Source organism: Anser anser (assembly GCF_964211835.1).
Source record: "Anser anser genome assembly, chromosome: 1".
NCBI classification, from domain to species: Eukaryota; Metazoa; Chordata; class Aves; order Anseriformes; family Anatidae; genus Anser; species Anser anser.
This window is the reverse complement of record NC_139720.1, coordinates 212,474,596-212,501,924: the sequence shown is the minus strand read 5'-3', so window position 1 is coordinate 212,501,924 and position 27,329 is coordinate 212,474,596. Positions and strand designations below refer to the sequence as shown.

General features: G+C 54.2%; 1 protein-coding gene across 1 annotated transcript in view; it reads left to right on the top strand.

Moving 5' to 3' along the window:
- Positions 1-3,169: 3,169 nt before the first annotated feature.
- CAPN5 (calpain 5) overlaps positions 3,170-27,329 on the top strand; it is a 46,525-nt gene continuing 22,365 nt past the window's right edge. The window contains exons 1-2 of the mRNA XM_083816552.1: positions 3,170-3,308; positions 14,424-14,600. Of these exons, the coding sequence (XP_083672678.1) occupies positions 14,439-14,600 (162 nt within the window). The 5' untranslated portion in view covers positions 3,170-3,308; positions 14,424-14,438. The remainder of the gene's footprint in view (positions 3,309-14,423; positions 14,601-27,329) is intronic.

Here is a 27,329-nt window from a genome sequence, read left to right as displayed (position 1 = left end):
TATATCCACACACTCCTTTCCCTTGGGGTTGTTCCCCAGGCAGATAACCTTCCCTCTCTTTACCTGGTCAGTGTTTTCAGTCTCTTAGCATCTCCCTCTCACCTGCACCACCAATTCTACCCTCCGATATCCAGCACGAGTTCACGTCTTCATTGCTCTCCAGCAGCTTCTTGCTGCTCGACTTTTGCTTAATAGCAGGCGGCCCGTTACAAAGCTCCCTTGATTTGTGACCGTGTCGAGGTAAGCACCGATAGGGACAATTAAGAGCTGAACACAGTGGTGTGGATTTCCCGGCAGAGATCCCAATTAGCACCAGCTCGTTGCCAGCCAGTGCCACCAGAACTCACGGCTGATGCCTTTGGCGGGGCAGGGGGTGGGTTTTCTTAGGGTTTTCTGTGTATTACGGCTTCTACCTTTCACTTTTTACAGAAAGAACAGGGAAAAAATCATCTTTTTGACACGGATCCGTGGAAGGAAAGGTCCCTTCTGGCCTGGCACTGAAGACCTGGCCGTCGTGGTTCTGCTTTCCCATGGAGGGCCACGCAGTAAGTACGAGGTTTGTTGGCTCCCACTCCCTCCAGGTCATACGTGCCCAGTTTACTGCTTTTCCTACCCCTGCTGAGCACCTCCCCAGCCACCACAGCAGCATCTTCATGGAAGAAGCATCGCCAAACTCAGTCCCAAACCAGACTTGATTTAGGCTTCACTTCTCCATCATGGGTAAGGACAGCAATCTGGCCTCAAACCCCAGAGCTGCCTGTGCCAAAAAGCAAGAGGAGCTGCTGTAGTTTCCCTTTTTTGCTACCAACCCTTCGGTCCCGGTGACCCCCATAAATAAAGCAGCTAATTAACGCCCTTCTCCTCCCACCAGGGATTGACTGTGACCTTGAACGACCTTGCTTAATTCGACTTTCTCGACCAGCTATTTTCGACAGCGAATAACTTAACGTCCTTGTGACCCCGGCCTTGTCTCTCTCCTGCCAACTGGCTCTGCAGTGTCAACCAACAGCAATAAATAAATACATATCTGCAGAGGGACCTAAATGACTCCCATTACTGGAGCATCTGAAGGCCTGCTTAAATAAATCAAGTGAGGAGGAGATTATGCTGCAATCATGTGGAGAGGGAAAAGGAGAGAATACATTACTGGTATTCCAGAGGCTGCGAGTGGCGTTGTCAAATTTGGAAGGATGCTGCTTAATCCAAGTGCTCCTGGGCCGTTGGAGGAGTCGTGTTGGTGCCTTCAGAGAGGAGAAGATGCTCGGCTCGCCCTCACCAGCTCCTGCACTGGGGATGGGGCCCGCAGAAGCCTCTCCCTGCTTTTTTTGTAGGGTGAAAATGAGGATAAGGGTGCCAGCCGCCTGTCCCTGCGACTGTTTTCTCCTTTTTCTCCCCCAGATGTGCCCCTGGGGCAGGGGGGAGCAGGAGCCCTGACCCACCTCCCACCCCGGGGTGGGCAGACCCTTGCCCTCACCCACCCCAGGACCACAGGGTGTGCGACAACCTGTTCCCAGGAGGGCAGAAAACCTCATTAATCAGCCTGCTTTGGGATCCCACAGGGGACAACACGATGCCTTCGCGTGTTGAAGGAACCACCGGCTGCAGTTTGCCTTTTCCTTATTCCTCCTTTAATTACAGGCCCCGATTTTAAAACCTGGGCATTTCTTCCTTCCCCCTCGTGCATCCCTCACCTTGCCCCTATCGCCACGGCCTCGTGCATTGGCGTTAATTGTATTTACATCACTTTCCTTCCCCTGCTGAGGCTGAAATTGAAAACGCAGCCGAACCCGCAGCGAGCTCGGGGTGGCGACGAGAGCGGGCTCCTCGTCCCTGGGGGGAGAAGGGAGCGCTTGGGGACCCTAATTCAGCGCAGGAGCTTTTCCCTAAAGCTTTCCAGCCTGTTAACAGAATAAAAACCCAGCTCCTGTTGCTGACTTGTCCCAGGAGAGTCCCTCTTTTCTTTTTTTTTTTTTTTTTCCTCCTTGCTCTTCTGTTGCTGCTCCTTCATTCCTTCCCTTCGTTTGGTGCTGTACAATATCCCCTGGTCCCCTGGTTTGTAAGAGTCCCTTACAAACCTTCAGAAATAGCTTTCACCATTCTTTATTTTTATTTTTAATCCTTTTGCTGCTGAGTTTTGCACCACGCTGGGGGGGATGGTTCAGTGCTGTGCACAGCTCGGGAACTAATATGGGATCCTAAATATGATTTTTTTCCCCCCATTTTTTTCCCTGTGCAATTTTTGTTGGGGTAAAGGAAAGAAATGGCATGGAACGGGGTCACTGCGCTGACCTGGTTCTGAGCGCAGCCAGACGACGGCAGCCCCCAGGCCTGCAGGGCAGAAAGGGAAAGGAGGAGGAGGAGAACGTGAACAAATGGGGAGGAGAACAGGAGCAAATGGCTTTTGCTGAAGGAGAAAACACCACACGTGTGGAACCAGAGGCTCTGGCAAGCAAATGGGGTAGCTGTAACACAAATGCTGCACGGTTTGAGTTCATAATGAAATTACTGTGAAATTAACAGGAAAATAAAAAGAACCCAAATACGGAAAGGCCAGAATTCCCTGTGTTTACAACTCTTGTCTTGAATGGGTCTCCCCTTTTTGCCCTAAGTTACAGCTCACCCTACAAGCGCCTCCGTGCCACCTCGGAGCCAGGACAAACCCATAAAGCCCCCCCCCCCCCAGCTCCTTTCCCCCATGGGGACGTGATTTGGGATGGGACGTATTTATTTTCCCCATTTTGTGGTGTAGCCACATGCACGTTTCCCACTATGGGGTCACAGCCGGGGGGGGGGCTGCCTGGTCCCCATGGCACAGAGGGGTCACCAAGCGCCACCACCAGGCTCCGAGCCCCCTCCTCGCTGCCTCGGTTTCCCTCCTGCAAAACCGAGCAGGGGCTCCGGGGCTGGAAAACACAGCTCCTTCAGCATGATCCCTGACCTGGGGGGGGTCACGTACCCTAATCCCACACCGCCCTGTGCCTGGGTGACCCTGGTGTGGGTGACCCAGCCCCTCGGGACCCCCACCCCAGCACCCAGCGCGCCCCCAGCACCCATCCCCGCTCCCCCTTCCCATCTCCAGCTTCACCCTCGCCCCATTCCCCCAACCACCAGCCACCAGCCGGCAAGCCCAGCTCCCGACCAGTCCGTCCCAGTAAAGGGAAGGCTCCTTTCCCCAGTTCCCCGCTGCCCGATCCCGGGGCCCCAGCGCAGGCGCGGCCGCTGCCCGCCCCGTCGGGGCGGCGCTTGGGGACGCGGAGCGCTGCGGGCGGCGGAGCGCGATCGTGCACCGGGCACCGGGCACCGAGCAGGTAAAGATGAACCCCGGGACAACCTGGGGGGGCTTCTCCTTGCCCCCCCACGGCTGTCACCCCCACCTTAGGGCCGCAGCTCGGAGCCCAGCCCCGGGGAGCTGCCGCCCCCTCGGGGGATGTTCCGGGCACCTGTGGCTTTGGGAAGGGTGCTGGGGGGGGTGGTGCGGTGCTGGGGGGTGAGGGAGGGATTTATTTTTTTTTTTGGGGGGGGGGGATTAAGCCACGCACCCCCTCTTTGAGAGGAGCATCCCGCTGTCCGTGCCGGTAGCAAGCAGTGTTGGTAAAGCGCTGGGGGAGGCTGAGATTTTGGGGGGGGTGCTGCAAGTTTTGGGGTGCCCGAAAGTTGGGGAGCGGGCGGGCGAAGCCCCGCAGCTGCTCCCCTCGCTGCCTGCTGCCGACACAAACTTTGAGCAGCGAGGCCTCGCCGCTGGCTGGAGAGCAGGATTTCTGCGCCGGGAAAAAAAAATAATTAAAAAACGGAGGTTTCAGTATTGTGCTTTGTTCCGTTTTTTGGGACAAACCCAAAGGCTTTTAGGAAGTCGCGTGGAAAGTTAGGGCGAGAGAGCTCGGGCAGCCCAGGCTGCCGGGATGAAGGGAACTGATGTTCCCCGGCTTTCCGAGCAGGGATTTGAGACTGGGTTTCCCGTATCCCATTGGCAGGAGGCACAATCCCTTTCTCCCAGCCCTGAAAATGCTGTCTGGGAGCTGAGGAGCCAGCCTGGTGCTTGCAGGCGGCGAGCATCCCATCAGGGCTCAGGCTCTGGTCCCGCGCCTCCTGCCCCGCTCGCTGCCCCGCAGATCCACTCGCGCTTGCATTTATTGCCGATAATTTATTGCCAAATACTTATTACTGATCATTTATTACCAGTCCCCATCATGTCACTGGATGCGGATGCTGCGCTAGCTCCAAATTTGGTGGGGAGCAGGCAGATGGCAAACGCAGGGCGGTGAGCGCGGAGGGAAGGGGGATGCTCTTCAATCCTCCGGCTGCTTTGGTTGCTGCATCCAGCAAGGACCATGCTGCAGTTTTTCCCCTCTATCCACTCCCACGTCTTGCCCCGGGTGCTGGTTCCCCCTCCTGAGCTCAGCCTGGTGGCAGCATCACTGAGGATAGAGGCTTTCCCCTTCCCAAACCGAGCTCATCCACTGCTGGTCCCTCCCCAGCAGGGACTGGAGGGTTTTAGGGAGAGGAGACGCTACAGGTCTCCTCCATCTGGCCCCATGTAGTGTTTGGGGAGGTGGCTCTGCTGGGGGGTTAGGGGAGGTGGTACAGGGCAGATATTTGGGGGATGAATTATGTGGACAGAGCAGAAATGGGGGCTCGGGGCTGCTTCGGTGCAAGGAGGGGAGTGAGGTGCTGGTGGGACAAGGGTGGGAAGAGCAAACGTGGTGGTGGCAGGTGCTGGGGTCGGGGTTAGCTCAGCCTGGAGCAGGGCTGCGAGGCTGGCCGAGATGTTGTATGGAGGCTGTAAAAGCCCAGCAAAGGCAGAGAAGGGATGTGACTGCTGCTAAGGACATCCAAGGGGTGAAAACGGGGAGCTATTTGATCTGGAGGATGGGGCTGGAACTGAGAAAAATGGGCGGGGGGGGAATTCATCCCTGGGCAGCTGAGACTGGGAGACTTCTCCAGAGGCTTGGTGGTGGCTTCCTATCGGGGACGGGCTGGAGAGCGAGAACCAGGGCACCAGGGCTGGTCAGGGTAGCCTCCTGGATTATGCCTCAAAAAAATAAAAAGAAAAAAAAAGAAAGAAAAAAAAAAGAAAAAATAAATCCAGCTCTCCCTTGCCTGCTTGCTGCACAGATTAATAACAAAGCATCGATGCTTTAAGAAGGCTTTGGATCTGATCCCAAGAGCAGATTTAGGCAGTGTTTGTGCTCGAGGACGGTGATGCTAAGAATGGGTGCATCCTCTAAAGCTGCTCATGCTTGTGAACTCGTCACCAGACGTTTCTGGTTGGTCCGGAGGTGCCAAAAGCCCTTTCCTGACCTAGTCCAAGCGGGCTCGCATGAGAAGGCTGCAGCTGTGACTTGAGGGCTGGGGTCATGGGGCTGGGCCCCCTGCTCGGGGTGGCCCTGCTGGAGCAGGGCTGGCACCACAGGGACCCGCAGCTGCCCGACACCACCAGCCACGCGGGGATTTGGGATCCTGGGGTTCTGGGATCAGGCCCCTTCCCTCCTCCTCCTCGCAAGCCCCTAGAGATGGCAGCTCCTTGGCCCCTGGGGAGGTGTCTGCTGCTCCTTTGCCCATGCAGTGCAGGTGGGACACATTTGGGCACCGTTTATTTGCTGGTATCTTCAGGGCTGAGCCTTCACCCGCTCTTCTGAGCCTCCTGTGGAGCACAAAACCTCAGTAACAGGTTTTCCTTGGCATGCTTCCTGTGTGGGACCAGGTGATGCCCCTCCACCTCCTGCGTCCCCAGAGGCAGCAGCACGGATGGGGCCCGGCGCATGGCTCCGGCTCTGCTCGCTTCCAGCTGATTACCCAGGGAGAAAGGGCCGAGCTCGGCCCATAAAATGGGCACAAACCCATTGCCTTCATCAGGGCTGCTCTGATTTGCACCAGCCGGGTGGCTGGCTGGCTGCAACGTTAACCCTTCCCCTGCTCTCGGGTCTCCCCCCAGCACCTTGGAGCCTTTCCATCCTTGGGTTGCTTGTGCTAAATGGGCTCGCGGGGTGGGACAAAACCCCGCTTTGGTGCCTTAGCGTAGGGGTAGCTCCTTGAGGGTCCAAGTGGAAATGGTGCCATCGAGCTTTTTACCTTCTCTAGGAAAATAAAACCTTTCTTCTCCACGCTCAGCAGCGCAATTGCGGAGGTTCGTGCTTCGGGGCTGTGCCGGCGATGCGGCAGATGCAGATCCTTGCTGGTAGCCCAGGGTTTTGGGGCTTGTAGGGCAGGGATCTGGCTCCTCTGAGCCTCATCCAGCCCTTCCGAGGGGGCTGGACCTGCTCGCACATCCCGTGGGCAGCTTTCATGTTCTCGACGGGGTATGGCCCAGTTCAGCACTGCTTTGACGTATTTTACCTTAAAATACTCTCCGGCACGGAAAAAAAGCTCCTTGCCCCTTGGTTTGCCCTTGGAGGGGGACGGACGGGTGTCAGTCCTTCTGAGCTGTCTGAGCTGCTCCATTTCCCCTACTCACATAGAAAAGAAGGAAACGTGCCTGTTTGGTCGGTTTTTTTTTATTATTTTTTTATTTATTTATTTTTTTGCAAGCCACACCTTGGTAAGCGAGAGCTTCCCACCGAATATTGGCAGGCTGGCAGCTCCCAAAGCCCTGCAGAGCCGGTCCTGCCACCTGGCCGAGCTTGCCCAAACACTGCAAGGATCGCTCCGGGGTGGTTCCTGGGGTGAAAACAAAGGGAAATCTCGCACGGATAAAAGATGAAGCCACCAACCCTCCTTGTGCAAGCCGCCAGGTGCCCGCTGTTGCGTCGGATGGGGCCAACCCCGCAGCTCTTTGCGCGGGGTGAGTTATTGCATCTGCAGCCAACAGCGGGTTTCTTGCTGGGAAGCGAAGCTCTTCCAAGGATTTCAAGGACTTCCAGCAGCATAAAGGGACTCTGGGAGGGTTCGTTGGTTGGGAGATCTAGGTTTTACTCCGCCCAGATGGATATCAGTGCTCTGTTGGTGGCCCATGGCCAGGGGAGCCAAGCGCCGTGTCCCCACAGCGTCCTTTTCTAGCCCGTGTTCCTGATGTCCCACATTTGGTGATGCAGTGCCCCTAAAAGTGGCATTTTCCCCTGGATTTGCCCCCGGGCTCAGCCCATCAGTGCTCCCGTGGCATTTCCCTGCTGGCTCTGTGGGAGGAGGCGGGGGCTTCGTCCCCGTCCCAGCGGCTGAAGAGCCGGGGGGCTTCAGGGGAGGAGAAATCCTCCTCCAGAAGGAGCTGGACGGATGGCTCCTTTCTATCCGGTCTGTGTAGGGTCTCTCCTGGTGATGCTGTTGATGGTGACAGCCTCTGGGGGATGTCCGTGGGGGTGGACGCTCTCAGAGGGGTGAGGATTTGGGATTTCACCTCCACGCAGGAGGTGGGACTCGCAGCTTGAGGAGCAGGGGCTCGGGCTCCCCCTTTCTGCTCGTGGTTTCTGCTGAGAAGCCAAAGCGACCGAGGATGAGTGCTGCACGTGGGCTGGAGACCCTACAAAAGGCTGTGTCCTCTTGGTGCATGGAGATGTCCTGCATTTTGGGGAGGTTGCTGTGCCTTGTAGAAAGGGTTGGTCCTTCCCTGAGTATTTCTGCTGTGCACAAAGAGCTGAAGGCACCTCCACAGCAGGAGGAATCTTGTCCTTGCCCCAAGAGGAGCCACAGAGAGAAGAGCTCACTAAAAACAAGAAGGAAAACAGAGGTGAATTCAAAATGATGGGGCTAAATCCGAGGCAGATTTGCTGGCCCGGCCTGAGGGTTTTGCAGCCAAGGGGAATGCCCTTCTGCAGTCAGACAGTGCCCAGCTGTGCCCTGGGGTTTGGGGACTTGTAGGATGGGGCTCAGGAAGGGGCTCCTGAGAGGATTAAGACCCTATGGAAGGGGAAAAACAAAAAGAGGGGCACCAAGAGGGTGGAAGGCAAGGAGCAGAGTGCCTCGGTGCTTCTGTGCCGGGGCTGATCCTGTAGCACCCGCCTGCCTCCCTCCAGCTCCGGTGGAGCAGCTGCAGCCCCGTTATCTCTCCTGCTTCTCGGGCACGCGTCTCTGCATCTCTCGGAGTTCAATTGCTTTAATTATCCCGGAGGCTGCAGAAGCAATTGAAGGCTGAGCATTTGCATGGAGACGTGCCGCATTTTATCTGCGCTTAATGATGGGTTTTCTGAATGAATTTCCCGAAACCTCTTCAAGAAGCCTCTCTGCGACCCGGAACGCCCAAGCACGAGGCTGTCTGTGCTGCCTCAGGCAATGCCCCGTGACTCCTCTGTCCTTCCCTCTGCGGAGATATAACGGGGGCGCAGGTCTGCCCTTGGACCACGGTTTTGTCCAGCTGGCAAGAAAATCGGTGTGAGTGTATTGTAGCGGTGCACGGCGTCCAGGGGAGTCAGTGTGACCAGATTTCCAAGAGCCTGGTCCAGACGTTCAATTAGAAGCTCTGAATAAATAATAGAAATACGTGTCCAGTCCGGCCCTACAAAGGCAACATCCTTTTATTGACTTATTTTTGAATGAATGGAGATCAAAAGGGATGCGGAAAAGGGATGCTCCTATGACCTCATGGAGTGGGCAGCGTGTGGCCAGCACTATGCGTATGGGGTGATGGCCGTTGTGTCTTCTTGGGCTGAGGATGCTCCACGTGGCCCCGGAGGAGCTCCCTGCCCTCAGCAGGGTTTTGTTGGGAAGTGCCAGGACTCGTGGGCGAGCTCAGATGTGACCTTTCCCTTCCTCGCGGTGCTGCTTGTAATCATTAACCAGGGTCACAGCTCGGTGCTGGGGCTTAGCGAGGTGATCGCTATCTCCACGGGCTGGGCACTGGCAAAGCTCATGAATTCATCTTTCAGTGCTTGTCCCACAGCCTTATCTGGTCCCCAAGGGTTTTTAACCCCGCTGTGGCACGGGACACAACCCTGACATGTGTCGGCAGTGGTAAGGCTGGCTGCTGGGGACATGTGGCCTTGGTGGGGCACCCAAAACTGAGCTCCTCTGTCCTCCCCAGCCCACGAGTGGGTCGGGATGAGCTGCACCCCGAGCAGTGAATGTCTCCTGCTCCTTTCTCCATCCCTCAGCCAAGGCTGGCAGCCTGGGCACGTTGGCCTCCCTCTGCCCACTGCTTTTGGGTCTGTCCTTCTGCCATCTCTTGCTTTCCTTCCGCCGCCCTCCCTGCTAGTCCTGCCTCTCCATAGGCCCTTGCGCTTGCAGCCCAGCAGGGGATGCTGCCACCAGCTTTGCTTTGTGCCAGGATGCCTCCAGACAGACCTGGATCCCATCTGCCCTTAAAGTCCACGATGAGCAGAAGCGTTGGGCTGGCTGGGGCCACAGAAGCATCTCTGGCCAGAGGCAGAGCTCAGCCGTGGCAGCTCAGCGAGCTGGGGCTGAGATAGGAGCTCCAGCAAGGGGTTAACGGGTCGGGGCATCCCCGGATGGTTATTTGTAGGAACCGGGCAGGGTGTGACGGCCAGGAGCTGGGATAACTCACAATGGGACTGCCTTTCCTCATTCCTTTCCAGGTGAGTCACCGCTTGCAAAGCGGCAGCTGCAGGGAGAGAGGGCAGCCCTGCACTGCTGAGCACCCTAATAACCTGCTGGCACCGGGGTGGAAAAACACGTGTTTGTGGGTGGCTGCCCTGACCCGTTAACCCCAGGTTTTACTATTAAAACCAGGCCTGGAAGCTGCAGCTCCGTGTAAACACATCGGTGGGTTCTCAGCGAGGTGCACGGGTGGTGGAGCTGGGTCCCTGCCCCGCTCCTGCCAGCGCCTGGCATTGCCCTGTGTGCTTCCCTCTGCAAAGCTCCCTGAAACCCGCACAGCTTACTGCCTAACAGCTGGATATAACCATAAAAACCTCAAGGAAAATGTAATCTTTCATTAAAAAGAACATTTGCAGCAAAGGCAGGGAAGGTGCCGGGGCCACCCATCCTAGCACAACGGGATGCTTCTTCCCACTCCCACCTGGAGATTTCATCGGGGACCATTTGCCTTATTTATGTGCTTGCAAAAAGCTGGGTTTATTCACTCCAAAAGGACAGCCCTGAATCCCATCAGGATTTTTTGGAGAGACTAAATTCACTCCGTCCACACCAAGTTTTTTGGGGCTAGCTTCTCCCTATGTGGGCACATACAATTAACCCTCTGGCCCAAAGGTGCTGTGCTCAGGGTTGCGGATCTAGACCCCAGCTGTGCTGCTGACAAAAGCCAGAACTGGATAAAATATCATTAAGAGTAAAAAGGGTTGCTTTATCTTTAGCTTGGGGGAGCTTTCAGCTGTTAGATGAGAACGGAGAAACTTTTTTACCCCTAGATAAAGGCCAGAAAGGGACATCCAACCTTCCGTTCTTCAACAGCTTTGTTTCAACGACTAACAGCTGTAAATTCTCAGTAATTTGCATTTTAGCTAAAGCACCTACTTAAAAAAGATGCCCAACTGCTCAGGAACATCTGGAGATGAAGAACCTTCGGCTTCCCATGGGAATTATTAGCTCCCTGGTTAACCGCTGTCAGTTTGCGAAGAGATGATGTCTGATGTTCTCTGATTTTCGCCGGTGTGGCTTCGCCTCCCGGTCCCTGCGGTCCCTGCGGGTGCGGGCAGGATGCTCTGCGGTCCTGCTGGCTCTGGGCCACGCCGCTTGGAGTCCAGCAGAGCGACGGCAGGCGGCCCCGTGGGAATGGGAAAGGGCTTTGGGATCGCGGCTCGGACCTGCTGCCAGCCCCGCTGCCAGTCCCGATGGCCCTTAAATGGGACTGAGACTTCGTAGCCTGAAGCTTGAGGCTTTTTTGGTTGTAGAAGCATTGGCTAGGAGGTGTGCAGTGCTTATCTCACCTTTAATATAGAAAAGGATCCATGGTTTGATTGTTTCTTTTGCGGGTTGTAGGAAACGTGTGCATAAAGCTGTCCCTGTGTTGGCAGCGTTTCCTCTGCAGGACTGGACTTTTTTGTTGGCAGGAGGGTGAGCAACCCCAGTGCTGTCCCATCCCAATGTTTTGTGTCAATAGAAACACCCCAGGAGGCAAAATAAATATTTAAATAAACATTTTAGCCAGAGCCTGGCTGCCCATAACTTCACCTGGTTGGGACTTGGGCAGCCAAAAGCCTGGTCCCCACCTCGTCTTCTCCTTGACCGATCCCACACCTTTGCAATGTGATATCAGAAATACCTCCTGCTCAGCGAGGACGCAGATCCCGTCCCCTGAGAGCAAATTGTTTAGTCTGACTCGGAGGCAGACAAATAAAAGCTGTAGGATCTGCAAGCAAGGAGCCCTTTGGTCCTGGCCGGGGAGCAGCCTTGCGATAACGTGGATGCGGCGAGCCCATGCCAGCTGCTTGTGGCACGGAGGCTCCGGGCTGGAAGGGAAGGAGGAGAAATTGGTTTCAGGGAGAGGAAGGAAGAGCCTTTCAGCAAGTATTTGGTCCTGGCCAGCACTGGCACTGTCATTACTTATCCCCCTTGCAGTGATCGCTACCAGCTGGCCGGAGCTCCACGCCTGGGCGATGCTGGGGGTGGAAGGGGGAGTCCACAGCAGCCCTGAGTCATGCCTTTGGCTCCTTCCTCGAATCACATAGTTTCCTGCTTAACTGCTTCGTGACTGAACCGAGGTCGGGCTCAGACCAGTTTCCAAAATTTCAGCTCTGCAAAGAAGGTCAGGAGTGCAGATTTCGCTCCCTAACCAAACACACAAATGCGTGCGCTTGTAGGTTTGCGAATTCAGGCATGAAAACAGCCGGTTCCCCTGCTCCTGGAGCATCCCAGCTTCGTGCAAGAAGGCAAAAAGTAATTAGGCAGCCCTTGAGCATGTTAATGTCGCAGATCTGAGGTTCAGTCTGGTAAGCATGAAATGCTGCAAATTAAAAACAGTAATGAATTTTAACACTGCCCCGAGAACATCCTTCTCCCTCCCCCCTTGCTTTTGATTATTCTGCAGGGTTTGTAAAAGATCCTGAGCAGTATCTTTTATCATTTAGCTTGGCTTTTCCTTTGCAGCTCAAATCTGTTTCCACCCTGTCGGCCAAGGGGGGCAGTCACCCCGAGGCGGGACAGCAGGGCAAGGAGTCAGCCCTCTTCTCCCAAGTGAATCTGGGTGGCAGGAAAGCTGGGGGTCCTTGGCCACGAGGGCTAGGATATGGGGACGGACATCTCCCAGGGCTTCTCACGGAAGTCAGCACTGCAAGGGTCCTTGGAAAACGCAGCTCCAAGCTGCGGTTGCAGAGCAATTTTATGGAAGAGCAGCCAAGTGCCAGCCCTTGGCCACGGGACAGGCTGCGGAGCGGCGTCCAGCATCATCTGCATCAAATCCGCAGCTCCTGCCTTAACTCGAGCGTGGCTCTCCGAAAGCCACCAGACCTCCTTCTGCTGCAGGCTCTCTTTCTAAATCTCACAAGTTCTTCCTGCACAGCATCTCATGGAAATGTCCTTTCCAAGGGCAGCATCCTTCCCTCCCAGCCCGAAGTTTTCGTGCAGAAGGTGGCTGCCAACCATCCCCTCCTGGGGCTGCTGATTTGCTTGTGTCTTTCTACAGCGGTGAGTGCTGTCACTGCCAAAGTCCTGCCTGGTTGTCACTCAAAAGGAGCTCATTCATTGTTGGGATGTCCCCAGGGAGGTCATGTTTTCTCCTGTCTCATCCCCTTCTTCTTCTGGAGACCTGGAAGCTAACTCGTGTCCTGGCCCTCTTAGCAGCCTGGGTGTAGGTTTTGTCTTCTGCGTGCGTTCCCTGGCTGCTCAGTGAGGCTGTCTGCTCTTCTGAAAGAGTAAATCTGGCGTACTATTGAGCTCTTGATACTGGGCCATTTATTTTAAGGCTTTTCTAAGGGCAGGTGATGCATCTGGGTCTCTTTGTAGCACCTGGGAACCTGTCCTGAAAGCAAGGAGAAACTCCCATCAGCATCACTAGGAGCCCTTTAACCACAGCACCCCACTGCTCTGCTGGGCTGCAATCAAAGGCTTTTGTGTGAATTAATGCCTTTTTTTAACCAACCCCATGCAGCCAAGTCCTAGCCTTGGTCTCTAAATACAGCAGGTTATGCAGTGCACCAGAGGCAGAGCTGGGACTCCTCTCCCTGTCTTTGGCCCATAAAATAAGATGTTATAAACTACAAAATCCCAAATCCATAGTCCTGTAGGATCGTCACTAAATGCTCGCTATGTCTGCATCAGGGTAGGTGGGCCGTTGGCTGGGTGGGAAAGCACCACCAGCTGCTTTAGCATCCACTCCTCAGTAGCAGGGAACCACCACTAAGGGGGATATTTGGGGTTCACTTAGCCCATGGATGATGAGCACTTGTGCTGCTAATTAGGCTGATAAATAATTAAAACTTATGCTTTGCTCTTTGGCTTTGCAGAGGTGAAGTGATTTTGTCTTGCCCAGGCGAGAGGAGGCTGGCTGGGTGGGGGATGCTCTCAAGAGGATTTCTCTGATCAGCAAGGGCATTGGTTTAGGCTCACTAATTGTCACGGTTTCAACAGGACTTCCCATTTTGAGGAGAAAGACAGCTCATTCATGGATAAATATGGGGTACCGATAGGGAAGTAGCTTTGGAAGGAGGTCTGTGATTCAGCAGAGGGGAGCAACGGAGAGGTCCCCCTTCCCTTGGGCCTGCTGCGGGGCCAAGGTGACTTGACCTGTGGGGTGGACGGATGAAAACAGGAGCAAAGGGGTTGGTACCCAATGACCAAGCCACAGGGATGTTGGGGTGATGATGGAGAGGAGCTGCTCTCTCTCAGAGGCATTTGGGCCGTGTTTTCCTGCTGTCTTCTGGATTGCTAGATTCATCTCTCTGCCCTAGAAGCTAGACGCTTGTCAAGACAGAATAATTAATCCAAAAACACATGGTACGCTGCCAAGAGGCTGTTTTTAATTAAAAACAGACCCGATCAAATCTACTGAGAAACTGGCGTCTCTGATGGAACCGTGAATTGTGTGTGTGTGTAATTGGGGGCTACATGGCGGGGGCAGAAGGTGATTCTTGAAGCACTGGCTCTGCACTCATTGCTGCTTTTCGAGCAGATACATGGCCATTGCTTGATGGCAACAGAGGGATGTTTCCTGAAGTCTTTGAAGGGTACAACCAGGATTCTTAAAGTTTGATATTAACATTGAAGTTCCCTCTGCATAACAGTGGGCTGAGAATGGGATCCGTGTTGGCAAAGTCCAGGGTAGATGTTCAGCCACCATAAAACATGCTCATATCCAGCTCGCTGGGGACGTCTCCTTCAACAGCCCCACAGGATGCATTTTTCCCAAATAGGTTATCACTTAACTAACAGGCAGGTTGTCATCTCCTTTGGTGGTGGTGGTGTTTTGGTGGTGTTTGGCCAGCTCTGGGGGAAGTGGGAGTCCCATATCCAGTAAGGTGCACTTGGTCTTAGCCATCACTTTTTGGTCTCCAGCCACGACTTTTTGGTCCAGGTGTTGTGGAGTAGGAGTATGTGTCCCTGGCCAGACCCTACACATCTCACTCCCACTTTGCTTGTCCTCCCAGGGCCGCTGGGGAAGGATGTTTTCCTCGGTGAAGCCGTACGAGAACCAGCGCTACGCCTCCCTGAAGAAGGAGTGCCTGCGGCGGAAGCAGCTCTTTGAGGACCCTCTCTTCCCCGCCAACGATGACTCGCTCTTCTACAAGTCAAGGATCCAGGGCATCCAGTGGAAGCGGCCAAAAGTAAGTGTGCCTGTCCCCTTGTCCCATAACGTTGCCTTCCGCCACCCCTGCTCTCAGGGACTCCCCAAAACTCAACCTTCACCAAGGGTTCCCCACCAAGCACAGTGCTAAGCCCCAGCCATGATGTCCTATCCCCAGCAAGGTTTATTTGCCCAGGCTCAGCAGCATGAGCGTCTTTGAGCAGACCTGTAGCACCCAGCACCAGTCTGTTCTGCCCCCAGTGAGCCCCAGGAGCAAAGGAGTCTTCTTGGCTTCTCTGTGACTCAGTTTCCCCATGCATAAAACAGAGAGATGCTTTGCAGCCTGACTGCCGGATGATGCTGTGAAGGCTGGTGGCTCTGGCAGAGCAATGAAGTATCTTTGAATATTTTTCCTCAGCCAAGAAATGGGAAAGAAAATAGTCTATGGGTAAGAGAGGTGCTTTAGGGGTCTTTGGGAGGTGGGATTTGGGGGCTGAGTATAATGATGATGAGTCCTCACTCCAGCCTTGACCTAGTGGTGAGCTGCTCAGCTTAACTCTTCGTCTGGCAGTGCCAAAATTCTGGAGGGGAAAGGGATGTGCAGGTCTGGACCCATAGTGACAATTGTAGGGGCACAGTCTTAATCCATCCCTCCTCTCCTGAGCAAAACCATGCCACTGCTGCTCACGCAGGGCCCACGTCCGTCTGTGTGTCCTCTGCAAAAGGTCCTCCGTGTGTCCTTGCTGCTGGGGGGAGTCCAGCGAAGGGCCACAGAAATGATGAAGGACTGGAGCAGCTCTCCTAGGAGGAGAGCTGGGACCCTACAGCCTGGAGAAGAGAAGGCTCAGGGGAGATGTTATCAATGTGTATAAATATCTGCAAGGCCGGAGCCAGGCTCTGCTCAGGGGTGCCCGGGGCCAGGCCCAGAGGCCCCGGGCCCAGCCTGGAGCCCAGGAGGTGCCCTCTGCCCCTCAGGAAGCACTGCTGGGCTGGGCGGGTGCCGGAGCCCTGGCACAGGCTGCCCAGAGAGGGGCTGGGGGCTCCTCCTTGGGGATCTCCAGCAGCCGCTGGACGTGGGGCTGGGCCCCCTGCTCGGGGTGGCCCTGCTGGAGCAGGGCTGGCACCACAGGGACCCGCAGCTGCCCGACACCACCAGCCACGCGGGGTCCTGGGATCTGCTGAGAGGTGACCATGAGGGCCACTTCTCCAACTACCATGAAGTAGGGGGCCCAGGAGTTGCTACAACTGCGTCTGAGGAGAGGCCGTATTGCAGCACCTGACACACCTGGTTCCCCTTCCTTGCCTGCGGCCTCGCTGCTCATTTTTGCTTGCGGACATCTCATGGTGGCAGGGCCGCCCGATGAGCTGTTGACCTCCTCGCCCCCGCAGCAGCCCGAAATATCAGCTGGCCTTCCACGAGACAGTGCCGTGTCTGTCTGAGTGAGGGCAGTCACATGGCGGGGGGACAAAAAGGCTTTGTGTGACGGGAGGAGCTGGCTTCTTTCGTGTGGCAGGCCAGGCTGAGCCCCCAGGCAGGCTCCTTGTAGAAGAACTTGCTTCCCTCTGCTCTGCCCTGGGCTCTTCCACTCCAGCTCTGCCTGGACATGGGGTTTCTGCAAGGTTCTGTGTGCATTTTAGCTTATTCCCCTGGAAAAGATGCTCTGTGCACAGCTGCCTTCTGAAGATAGGGCCACCATGATTTGGTCTCATGGAGACAACATGGAATCACAGAAGCATTCGGGTTGGAAAAGATCTCTTAGACCATCTCATCGAGCCTTTAATCTAGTCCTAAAGTCTACCAGTAACCCATGCTACTAAGTTCTACATCTACACATTTCTTGACTCCAGGGATGGTGACTCGGAATGAATCATGAAATCGTCTTGCAGGTAACAAGAGATAGCAGATGGGTGATGCCCAAGACTTTCTAAACAACTTTCTTTGGGACTAAAGGGTAGGGAAATATTTGACACTCACCCTTGCTGGCTTGCATTCACAACTGTTAATTCAGCCCCACATCTTCTCACACGTTAATTCCACCCCACGTCTGATGGCAGAGCGCTGGGTGCTGGTGTAGGTGGCCAAAGGACGTTTGGTCATCTTCTGCTGAGCATCTGTGTCTCAGAATTTGCTGCCGGAGCCACGGATGTCTGTGGATATTCAGGATTTATCATGCACAGACTTGCTGGTGCTTCTTTTCAGGGAGAATGGAGACCTTTTCTGAATGGGTGGCCCAACTCTTCTCCCCCTGGTTTTCTGGCTATCAGCTCACTTGCAGCTCTTGGTGGCCAGGCTCGTAGCACCCTTGGTGAGGGAGACGTGAGCTCAGCCAGCCAGGTATGAGGCAGTGGTGCCTCCTTCATTGCCTTTGCACCAGATGAAGGGAATTTCACAAAAAAAGTTTGAAGCCCACACTGAGAAATCTCAATGTCTCCTTGATGTCTTTGTCTGGCAGGATCAGAACAGACTAGCTGCCCTGACCACAAAGTTGGCATTAAAAAATAAAGAATTTGGGCTCACATCTGCTCTGGCTACTGCTGAAGTTTCCAGAAGCCTCTTTCTCTAAAGCACTTCTCCAGTTTTTTCCTTGCAGTTGTCCATGTAGGGAAAAGTGACTGAGTTTTGTGGGGAGAAGAACTGCTTTGTGCCAAGCAATGCAAAGTGACGTTCCTAATTACTGGTCCCAATTCTGCCCGAATTCATACTGCTTTGTAAAGTAGACAGCCCAGCAAAAGGGGCCAGCATCTTCTGCATGAAGGCAAACTCAATGTGTCCAGGTGTCAGGGATCCTGATACTGATCTTGCTGCTTTGCGGGACAACTGGGAGAAGGTGTAAGAAACTGCACAAATGCCACGGCAAAAAATCCCACTTTGCTCTGAAACAACTTGACACCCACTGTAATGGGTCTTGCTGCCTGCCCAGCATGAAGGGAGGGTTGGAAGGGACTGGGTAGAGCCCTCACAAAGAAACCGATGGGTTTCTCCAATTCAGTGCAGCATTTAGTAGGGTCCAAAATGTCCACGAAGCTCAAATCGACTGCCTTGCTTGTGCAGTGATTGCGCAGAATGGTTATTAAGCACCAAAAAGTCCTTCCAGTATCCTCTTTCTATTGCAACCAGCAAATCCTTCCTTGGGCAATCCTTTTTTTTATTCTTATTTAGAAAACAAGCAGAGTACTTTGGAGACTTCCTGACCCAGAAATGGAGTCCAGCAGTCGCTGGGACGCTGCCTGCAGGCAGGGGATGCTGTGTGTGCACCTCTGTTATCTCCCAGGGCCGTGGCCATGGTTTGTTTTGGAGAGTTTCGGCTACAGCTGTACGACAAAGCGCAAGAGCTCACCATGCCCCGGGCTTTGCTGTGAAAGCAGAGTGGGTGGAGAGTGTCAAAAAGCGTCAGCTGTTAAAAACAACTGTTTGCTTTCGCAGAAAGGGTGGTACTTACAATCCGTGCAGAAAAGCGCTACGCAGGAGCCACGGTTTTCACTCCTGTGTGAAAAGTAACTACCGAACTCGCTGGGAATCAGCTTTGACAGGGGCAGGATCTCATTCCCATGTATTTAGACGGCGCTCGTAGGGATCTCAACAGCCCATTGTGTGTGCATGTGCCTTCCTTCCCAGCACCCAGACCCGCCCTCATCCTTTCTGCTCCTCCGTCTGCTCCCAAAGCCTGGGGCTGCTTTAGCCAAAAAAAAGCAATCCCTGCACTGCTCTTCCTCTCGCGTGGGGCTCTCGTGGGCAGGGGGAAACGGGGAGGTTTTGCTGGAGCAGCTGGTGAATAGCCCGTCCAGATCGGGCTGAGATTTGCTTCCATTTCCTCCCACATCTGGCCTTGCAGAGTTTCCTGGAAGGGGCTCAGCCTGCTTCTCCCCAGCGGGGCATCCTCCCTCCCTCCCTGCCCCCCCTGGCCTCCAGCCCTGCTCAGGACGCCAGCTCTGTGCACAGCTGGGAGAGCCTCGAGTCAGGCTTTGGCTTCAGACATCTTCGTCTTCCAGCACAGAAATTAGCCAGAAAGCTAATTGCTCGAGTGTGGAGGGGAAAGGGAAGGTGTACCAGGAAGGGGATCCCAAAGAGCTCTGATTTTGTGCACCCATTTAAAAATGGGACTGACTGCTCGTTGCTGAGCCAAAGCTGATGTTGGAGCTGGCTAGGGCAGCATCAGGGGTTCCTTTTTTATTTTTATTTTTTATTTTTTGGCAGAAAACTTGGCTGTTGCATTAGAAATCTAACTCCCTGGTTTGGGCTGAGCACAGATCCCAGTGCTTACAGCTCCTCCTCCTCCCCCTGCTCTGAAGGCGAGGGAGATGTCTGTAATTCGGGCATGTGGTGCCCGATTTGAGTTTTGCACTCCTCGTTTGAGACATGGATGCTGCAGTGCAGAACAGGAGCAGCAGTTTGTCTGTGCATCCAGTGAGATAAATCAGGTTTTTGGGAGCCAGGGAAACTGCCGGCCTCTGCTCCCTGGGCACTGACATCGGGGTATGGGGGAATGGCACAGAGCTGCGCCAGGGGAGGCTCAGCCTGGACATCAGGAAAAGTTTCTTTACCATGAGGGTGCTCAGACACTGGCACAGGCTCTTGCTAAACAGCAATATTATTGAGCACAGGCAATATAATTTGGAGGGGAAAAGCTGAGAGTCAGGTTAGTTTGGGGGGGTTCAGGTGTTTTGGGAAGGGTTGCGTGCAGCTGGAGCTCGGACAGCGGCAGGGCCGGGGCATTTTCAGTCCTGCTTTGGCACTGGGGAGAGATGCTCTCATTCACAGTCCTTTTTTATTCTTACGTTTTTTTTTCCAGCCAGACAAGAGAAATCTTGTTTTATAAATTAGGAAACAACCATTTTTTCAGTAGCTACTTCTGTGTCAGTCTGGTGTATATCTTGCCTGACTTGTGTATAGGGCTTTTGTCTGTTTTATCCATTGTCTCCTGATTTCAATGCTACTGCGTTTGGATGAGGAGGAGATGCTGCAGGAGGGAAGAGCATCGCTCAGATCCCCTTCTTCCCTGCGTTATTAAGTACTTAGCTCCTTTCTGCTGCTGAGTGAGGGTTACACAATCCCTCCCTGCGGGCTTTTCCTGAAATGGGAAAGGAGTCAATGAACTAATTCACTAAAAGCAGGAGAGGCACTTGCCTGCCCGCAAGTTTCTGCATTAAAAGGTCTTTCCCCCAGCGTACAGCACAGTCTGGGAAGCTGGCAAAAGCACAAGGGTGGCGATAAGGGGGGAGGCAGGGGTTAAGCTATTGCAGTGCTTCACTCCAAGAGCTCACCCGAAGTGGTGGCTTGGGGTGCATGGAGGCCACTAAAAGGCAATGCTCAGAGCATGAACCCTCTGGCTCCCTGTATCCCTCTGGGTCCCTCTCCGGCCAGAAATACTAACCCCAGGCACCAGTGCTCAAAGGACGTCTCTGCTCAGCTTTCTGCAGCTTTACAGTCTGTCTCATTCGGTTTCGGTCCTGCCTGAAGGATGGTGGGGATGCTCACTGCCACTGGGCAGATGAAGGGACCGTCTCCTCTCACTGGGAGTCTGTCATCTGTCTGCAGTCCATCAGGGGAGCCGGAGTCCTTCCAGATCTTTGCGCTTCTCAGCTTAGGGATTTATGAGCTGCTCGCCTGTTCATTTATCTGCTGCGTGTTGTAAAGCCAGGAGCTGCTTGCCAGTCTGGTTGCTCCTCGCCAGCAAAAGGTTTGGTCACCTTTTAATGCAATCTCTGCGCTTACCTCCTTTTTTTAAGCTGTAAGTCAGCGCCGTTCACTGATTCCGCCGAGGCAGGCTGAGATCATTTTTGCTGTTATTTATGATGAAGAGCTCTCAGTTCTCACCGAACTCGATGCTGACCCTGGACCCGTTCCAGCAGATCTCACCACATCCTCCCGCGGTGCCGGGCTCTGCACAAACACGCTCCCCCTCTCTGCCCCCGTGCTAAGCTGCCCGGCATGGGCAGCGCTCGATAAGAAAGCAGCCAGCGAGTCTGCTCCTTCCTCGGCCTCAGAAGGACACAGTCATAAACGCAAAAACGATGGTAAAATCAGTAGATTAGATTCATCGCCTGCATTTTAATGCAATTGCATGCCTGCAGAAGCTAGACGTTATCGTAGCTGTGATGGAGAAGAGGACGGTAGCAGAGGGTGGCACGGAAAGGAGCCCTGGGGATCTGCTGCCCTCTCTGAGCTCCCTGGGAGGGAACGGTGCAAATCCTCACAGATTTGGTTCTGGGGAGCACGAAAGGCATGCTCGGTCTGTGGAGCAGGTACGGAGCTGGCTGTGCCCTGGGTAATCCCAAGCTTTTTATCTCGGTGCAAGCTCGGAGGTGCTGCCCTGCTGGTGAGCCATGGGAGAAGGGGACCTTGTTCGCTGAGCTCTCGAGGCCTCATCCAGCCTGGTTTCTGGTGGTTGGAGGCAGCTAAGGCAGGTGGCTCTCCTTGCAAGAGGACAGGGAGATTTTCTGGGGAGGTTTTGTAGCTAAACACCGTCCTGGAGCACCAGGGTGTGGAGGAGCATGACTGTTCCCACCCAGCCTGCCTCCGCCAGCATCACGAGCCCTTCTAGGCGACAGCTTCAGTGCAGATGCCAATTCATCTCCCCTTCGTCCTCCTCCCAGCTTCCATCCATGCATGAAACACCTCAAATTAACAGCCCTCGGTGCCTTGCTGGCGGCTGATAAGGCAGCTTCAGAGCTGGATGCCAGAGTTCATCTCGATTGTGTGTTTCCAAAGCCAGGCAGATGCTAAGGGAAAGCAAAGCCACTCGGCACTGATGCTGTGCTCTGAGGACAACCCTTGCCCCATTGCTGTCCTCCTCGAGGGTAATTCGGTGCTCACAGCCTCTCCACAAGCTGCTGATGCTCCTCTGAGCATCCTCAGAGGAAATGGGGCTTCAGGGAGCTCCATCTCCAGGTCCTGCTGACCCAAGTGCCTTTCACTGAAGCCCTTGCAAAGTAGCTTGGTCCAGCGCAGTGCTGCCTCTTGCAGAAGGAAAATAAAACACTGGGTGCGGCAAAACTGACATCAGCTGCTGCCGTAAGTGATTAAAGAAAGAAACAAATAAAAGGAAGCATGGGAGGGAGGATGAAACCCCGCAGCTGGAGCAGAGAAGGAGCCATTTCCTTGGTGTGGCAGAAGCCAGAGGGACCTGCAGGCAATGTGCCGGCTGAATTTCTGCACAGCGAGAGGTCACGGGACTTCCTCGAATGAACTTCCCATTGAACTAAAGCAGAGCCGCTTCCTCTGAGCACCAGCCAGTTTTATTTAAAGCACTTCCAGGAGAGGAAAATACACCACAGCTCGGGGTCGCTTGGTGTAAAGGCCAGTCCCCACCTCTGGGTTTCAATCTGTGAGTGTGAGAAGTGGGTTGGCTCCAGCAGACACCCCCTGGGTCTTGTGTGTGCTGAGAAAATCACGCTTCTGCATTTCTGTTCTGTTTTAATTCACGGAAACCCTGTAATGCATCTGTGGTCGGTGCAGAGGGATACATAAGCCTGTGAAGACGCAGGTACAAACCCTCTCTCCATCATCTCTCCTTCTTGCCTTGCTCAGTGTACCCTGGACTCTTGGATCCAGGAGCATCGAGGGGTTGACCAGGGATGAAAAAAAGCATCTAGCATCTGTCTCTGTCAACACCCCAGGGCAAGGGCTTGTCCTTTCCTTGCTGCCAAAGGACTGACGCCGTCTGACTGATTTGTGCAGAGGACTGAGGTCTCCAAGTCGTCCCTTTTTAAAATAAAACCCCAACGCAATTTGACAGTAAGTGGCACGGCACCGTTTCTGCTCTGATATACATTATTTATCACAGAGACTCTGCAAACGCTGCCCCAGAGCCCTGCAAGGATTAAAACAGTGAAATGTCTAGTGCAGGGAAGCTTGGTTGGGTGGAATTTTTGTCCTAAGTGAAGGTACCAAGCACAAGGCAGTCCTTTAGACCCGTGTGAAACACTGTCACGGGGGGGTGGGCTGCTTGGGATGGAGCTGCCCACCCATTCCCACGCCCATCCTTCCCCACCTGCATTCTGGCGCACCACCACATGCAGTTTTGGGGCTTGGTGCCTGATCTCCGCCAAACGAAGCGTCTCATATCTCCATATTTCTGGGTCTTTGGCAAGACCGATGGAGTTACACCAGAATTACTGATGGAAAATGTAAACAGATGGGAGAAACCAGCTAAAAGTCTAACCACAGGCAGGATCAGCTTGTTTACAGCCCGTGTAAACCTTGGCGTGAGGCTGGGTGGAGGCTCATCCATCACCAGGAGAGCTTGGCCAAGATCTTGTCTTGGGGCTGCTGATGGTGTACTCATATCGCTTCAAAGTCTCATCTGGAAATGCTTTGGATTGTCTGCACTGGGAATATCGAGCAGCTCGGGAGGAAAACCCTGATGTTGCTGAGCAGAGATGAGGTTTGCTGGGGTTTGGCAGCCCTGTGAACTCTCCTCGTTTCATGACCTGGCTGTGGCCTCACAGGAAGGTCTCTGCTGAGTCACTTGGGTTGTTAAACACAGTCTGTGTTTCTGGAGGATGGCTTTCACATAAAGCAGGTTTCTGTGTTTGCAGAGCTACACCCAGAGGATGAATAACCAGAATAGGTGTGGGCTAGAAATCACTTCTTTAAATAGCTTAAACTCGCGATAACCTCTTTGTCATCATCGCCTTGATTAGTGATTAATTTGGACTGTGGTGGGATCAAGCCCTGCTCTTGGATCAAGGTGTTGTAAAAATGACACAGCCACAAACCACGGGGCAGTTCCCAGCCCTGGGACGGTGTGGCCCAAGCAGGCGTGGGAGGTGTCCCTGCTGAAATGTAGCTAAGAGGTTTTGATCTGAGATACGCACGGCGGAGGGCGGAGGTAATTTTCCTTTGCAGCTTTGGGTTCTCTCTTTTTCCATCTCTTGGCTCTTAAGGTAATTAAAATTAAAAAAAAAACAACTGCATGATTTAAATTGTGTTTTAGAAATTGGGTTTCTGTGAGCGCCTACAACTGGGATTCAGGCAGGACGGGGTTGGGCAGACACATGTGCCAAACAAGAATTGTGTCCCTTGGAGGCAGAAATGGTGCAGCTGAGCTCGCCCCAGGATTTCACAATAGCTTTGGAACAAGTGGGCCTTTTTGGATCGTTCTTCCCCAGATCTTGTGTTTTCTCACAGCAAAGCTTGCTTGAATTGCTTCGTTCCTCCCACCAGCACGTCCCACCACTGTGTCCTTCATGGTGGGAACCGATGCTGCTCTGGGACTTGAAACCAAGAGGGACCAAGAGGGAGCCAGAGGGACCAAGAGGGATCTCTTCTGCCTCTGGCCAGAGAAACCTGGGCCACATCATCTCACTGCTCTGAGCATCCCACTCCCCAGGGAGGCATGTGAGGACTTTCCTACTGAGCTCTGAAGATCTTCTTGGTGTCCCAACCACCAGACACATGGGAACAGCTCGCTGTTAGGCAGTCTGGGGAGGGCTGTGTCTGAGGGAATGGAAATGCCAAAAGCAGGGCTGGGGTGGCCTTTGCATCAGTCATGGCTGGGTGGAGACCAAAGAAGCCCTGGACTGAGTAATGGTGAGGCTTCCCAAGAGCACGTCCCTGGAGAGCACGGGTGGCAGGAATAGGAGCAGGATCAGGAATAGGATCAGAGCATGCAGCACTTGTTTCTGTCTCCTTCCCATCACTGAGCTCCTTCTCCATCTCCAGCTGCTCCCGGGAGGTGCAGAGCTCTCACGGCACATCGCGTCTCTCTGCATCTCCTTGCTTCAACAGAGATCTCCTTGCTGTGTTTGTACTTTGGATCCTGGGAAAAACAAACACCGGCGAGCCCCACCAGGGCTGTTAAACCTGCAAACTGACCTTTCGCTCCTGTTTGAAACCCTTTCTGTCGCCAAAACAGAAGGCTTGGAGCAGAGGTGCACGGGCAGAGTCGTGGGGCTGGCGGGGAGCGCGGTGTTTTGGTGCCTCCCTTCGCAAGCACGTCCCTGTTTGCTGCGGGTGCTCCCTTCCTGTGGGGTGGGAGCTGATAACAGATGCAATAACATACAGGTTGGGGCACTCCCAGGGGATTAGGGATGTCTGACTGAAGCAGTGCAAACCGCCCCCGAGCAGTTTTACAGGGTGTAAATATCGCCAACTGTGGTGCGCGTGAAGCTGAACCATTGAGGAAAAGATAATCCCTACGAAAACAAAGGCTCGTGGGGCTCTAAACTCACCCCATTCCCTTTCCTGGTGCCAGTCTTGTTAAACAGTGTCGCTGCCCTCTTGCCAAATCACATCCCAGGGTAGGTGCCCGAAGGGAACCAAAAGGACCCGTGTGTCAGCCGCCCGCTGTGCTGGGATGGCTGCGGGAGCGACACTCGTGGCACAAGGTCCCTTTGGTTCCCCATCACCCGGGAGGGGGAAGCACAGCCACGTTAATAGATTATCCTGCTGATTTTGCAAGTCTGAGTGAAAGCATTGTTCCCGACGCAGCCAGCCTCTTGCGCCCCGGCCCTGCAATGCAATTAGGCTAGGCTGCTCCTTGCAAAATCTCGTTAGCAAAAACCCATCCTGGCGCGCAGCAGATGTTGCATCTCACGTGGTTGTCATCCATTCCCCCCCCCCCCCCCCCGGCTTTTTTCCCTCCCTGCAGCTGGCTTGACATGCTCCAGATCCCCAGTGAGCCTAAAGCTCAGAAATCTGCACCAGGAAGCATTTATAATAAGACAGTCGCCAATTATAAAACCAATTAGAGGGCGATTTGCTCACTGCTGCCCTTTTTGTGGGATTGGACTAGCTGGAGACAGGAATGATATTTTCTGGTTTAATTGCAGTCAGAAAGAAAACGTGTGTTTTGGGGGAAATAGTACTTAAAGGGAGAGCAGAGGAAAAAGCCGCGTGCTTTTTGGTGGGAGGCAAAATTACACCACCAAATGCAAGATAAGTGCAATGATCAGATCTTGATTCCCCCCCCACCCCTCCCCGCCCAAGGGATTTCAGTAACCCAAAGCCAGAGGGAGCAAACTGGCCCGGATCCATCCTGGCCTCCCATAAGCCAGCCCTGCTACCTCTGCGACCAGCCTGACATCGAGAGGGACCTCAAAGCCCTCTCCAGCCCCCGTCTCTGCTGTCCACCTCTGCCCCATGTCCCCTGTAGGAGGAAGGACGTGGGCAGGAGGATGTGAATCACGAGGAACTGGAGTTACTAAGTTCATCCCTCCCTGTGTTATCTGTCTATACCTTTCTACAGGTCCACAGGACCGTCTGCACCACCCTTCTCCAAGTTATGTTTCGTTGCCTGGAGCTCAGCAGCCATTTCAGCAGCCACTTTTAGGGAGGGCACATAGCCCGGACAGCGCCTGGGTTCCCTTGGGATGCTCCAGGCCAGGCTGTCCTTAGGGGTGGAGACGTGTGGATGGCTCTCATGGCCCAAGTGGAGTCGAGAGCAATGAATCAAAGCCCTCCCGCAGGACCATCTCGTGGCTGCCACGGCTCTGGGGTGGCTGATGCCTGAGCCCCAAAGTCCCCAGGGTGTACGTGGGGGTGTGCTGCCCTGTTTTTTTCAGTGTCCCGGTGCTGGGAGGGTGACATGACCCCGTGTTTGCTTCTGGGAGAAGCCCCCGCCTGTGTAAATGTTATTGCTCACCTGGTTTCTGTCTCCTGCGAGGAAGGGAGGGGATGAAAGCAAGGTGGTGACCTTCTGTGGTCAGAGCATCCCTGCCCCTCTCCTCCCTCTGCACACACAAACGCCAGGCCCTGTAATTTCACCTATCTGCAGGACAAGCCCTTTATCTCTTTCCGCTCCATCGGCAGGAAAAGGGAAGCAAAGTTCAATGCCTGCCCTGTTTTGTTTTTTTTTGACCCAGTTCCTGCTGGTCCCCATGAGTCACGGGCTACATGGCCATGACCAGGGCCGTGTGTTGTGAGTGGGACCTCAGCAGCTTCTCTGGGAACTGAAAAACCCAGGTAATTTAGTGCTGGGGAGCTCCAGTTTGAGGGATTTGGGAAACCTCAGGATTTTTTTGGGGGGAGGCTGACCCATGGATGAGTCTTATCCTGGTGGGGGCAGCTCCACAGCATTAGAGCAAGCTGATGATGAGGGGTCTGGAGCACCTGAGGCAAGAGGAGAGGCTGAGACAGGTGGGACCCTCCGGCCTGGAGAAGAGAAGGCTCAGGGAGACCTTCTCAATGTGCCTAAATATCCCTGAGGGTCCTCAGACCTGGTGCCCCTGCCCCCTAAGGACCTCTGAGAGCTGATCTCAGACACCCCCACCACCATCAGGCAGGGCAGAGGCATCCCCTGCTGCTGGCTGCTTCCTCGGTGGTACAAAACAGGATAACTCCTGTTAATCCTGATACTAAACACCACCACTCCTCTCCCACCCCTCTCTGCATTCAGAGATGCTGAAAAATAAAGTGCAGGTGCCTCTTGGCTGAGCTGCTGTCAGACTGCCTCCCTCTAGTGCTTATCCCAACCTCCTGCAACTCTGCAGCCTGGAGGGAACCAGCCCTTGGGGGTGATCCTGTCCAGTTTGTGTCCGGATGAAGCTTGAATTGTTTTTAAGGTGTGCGGTGCTGGCTGGGTGAGGTGGGAATAGCAGGAGGTGCTTACAAAGCACCAGATCCTCCCTGTGAGGAACAGGGGCAATGCGAGTCCTCATGTGCAAAGGCTGGGGGAACTGGAGTTACTTCAGGTGTAGCTAACCTGAAAAAAATGGAGAAAGAAGGAAAATGAGTTTTTCCTCTCCCCCCTTCAAATTAGATAGAGTAACAAAGTGGGAAAGTTTCTGCCAGTTTTCTTTTCCCCGTCCGCTCCCAGCCCCCAGCTGG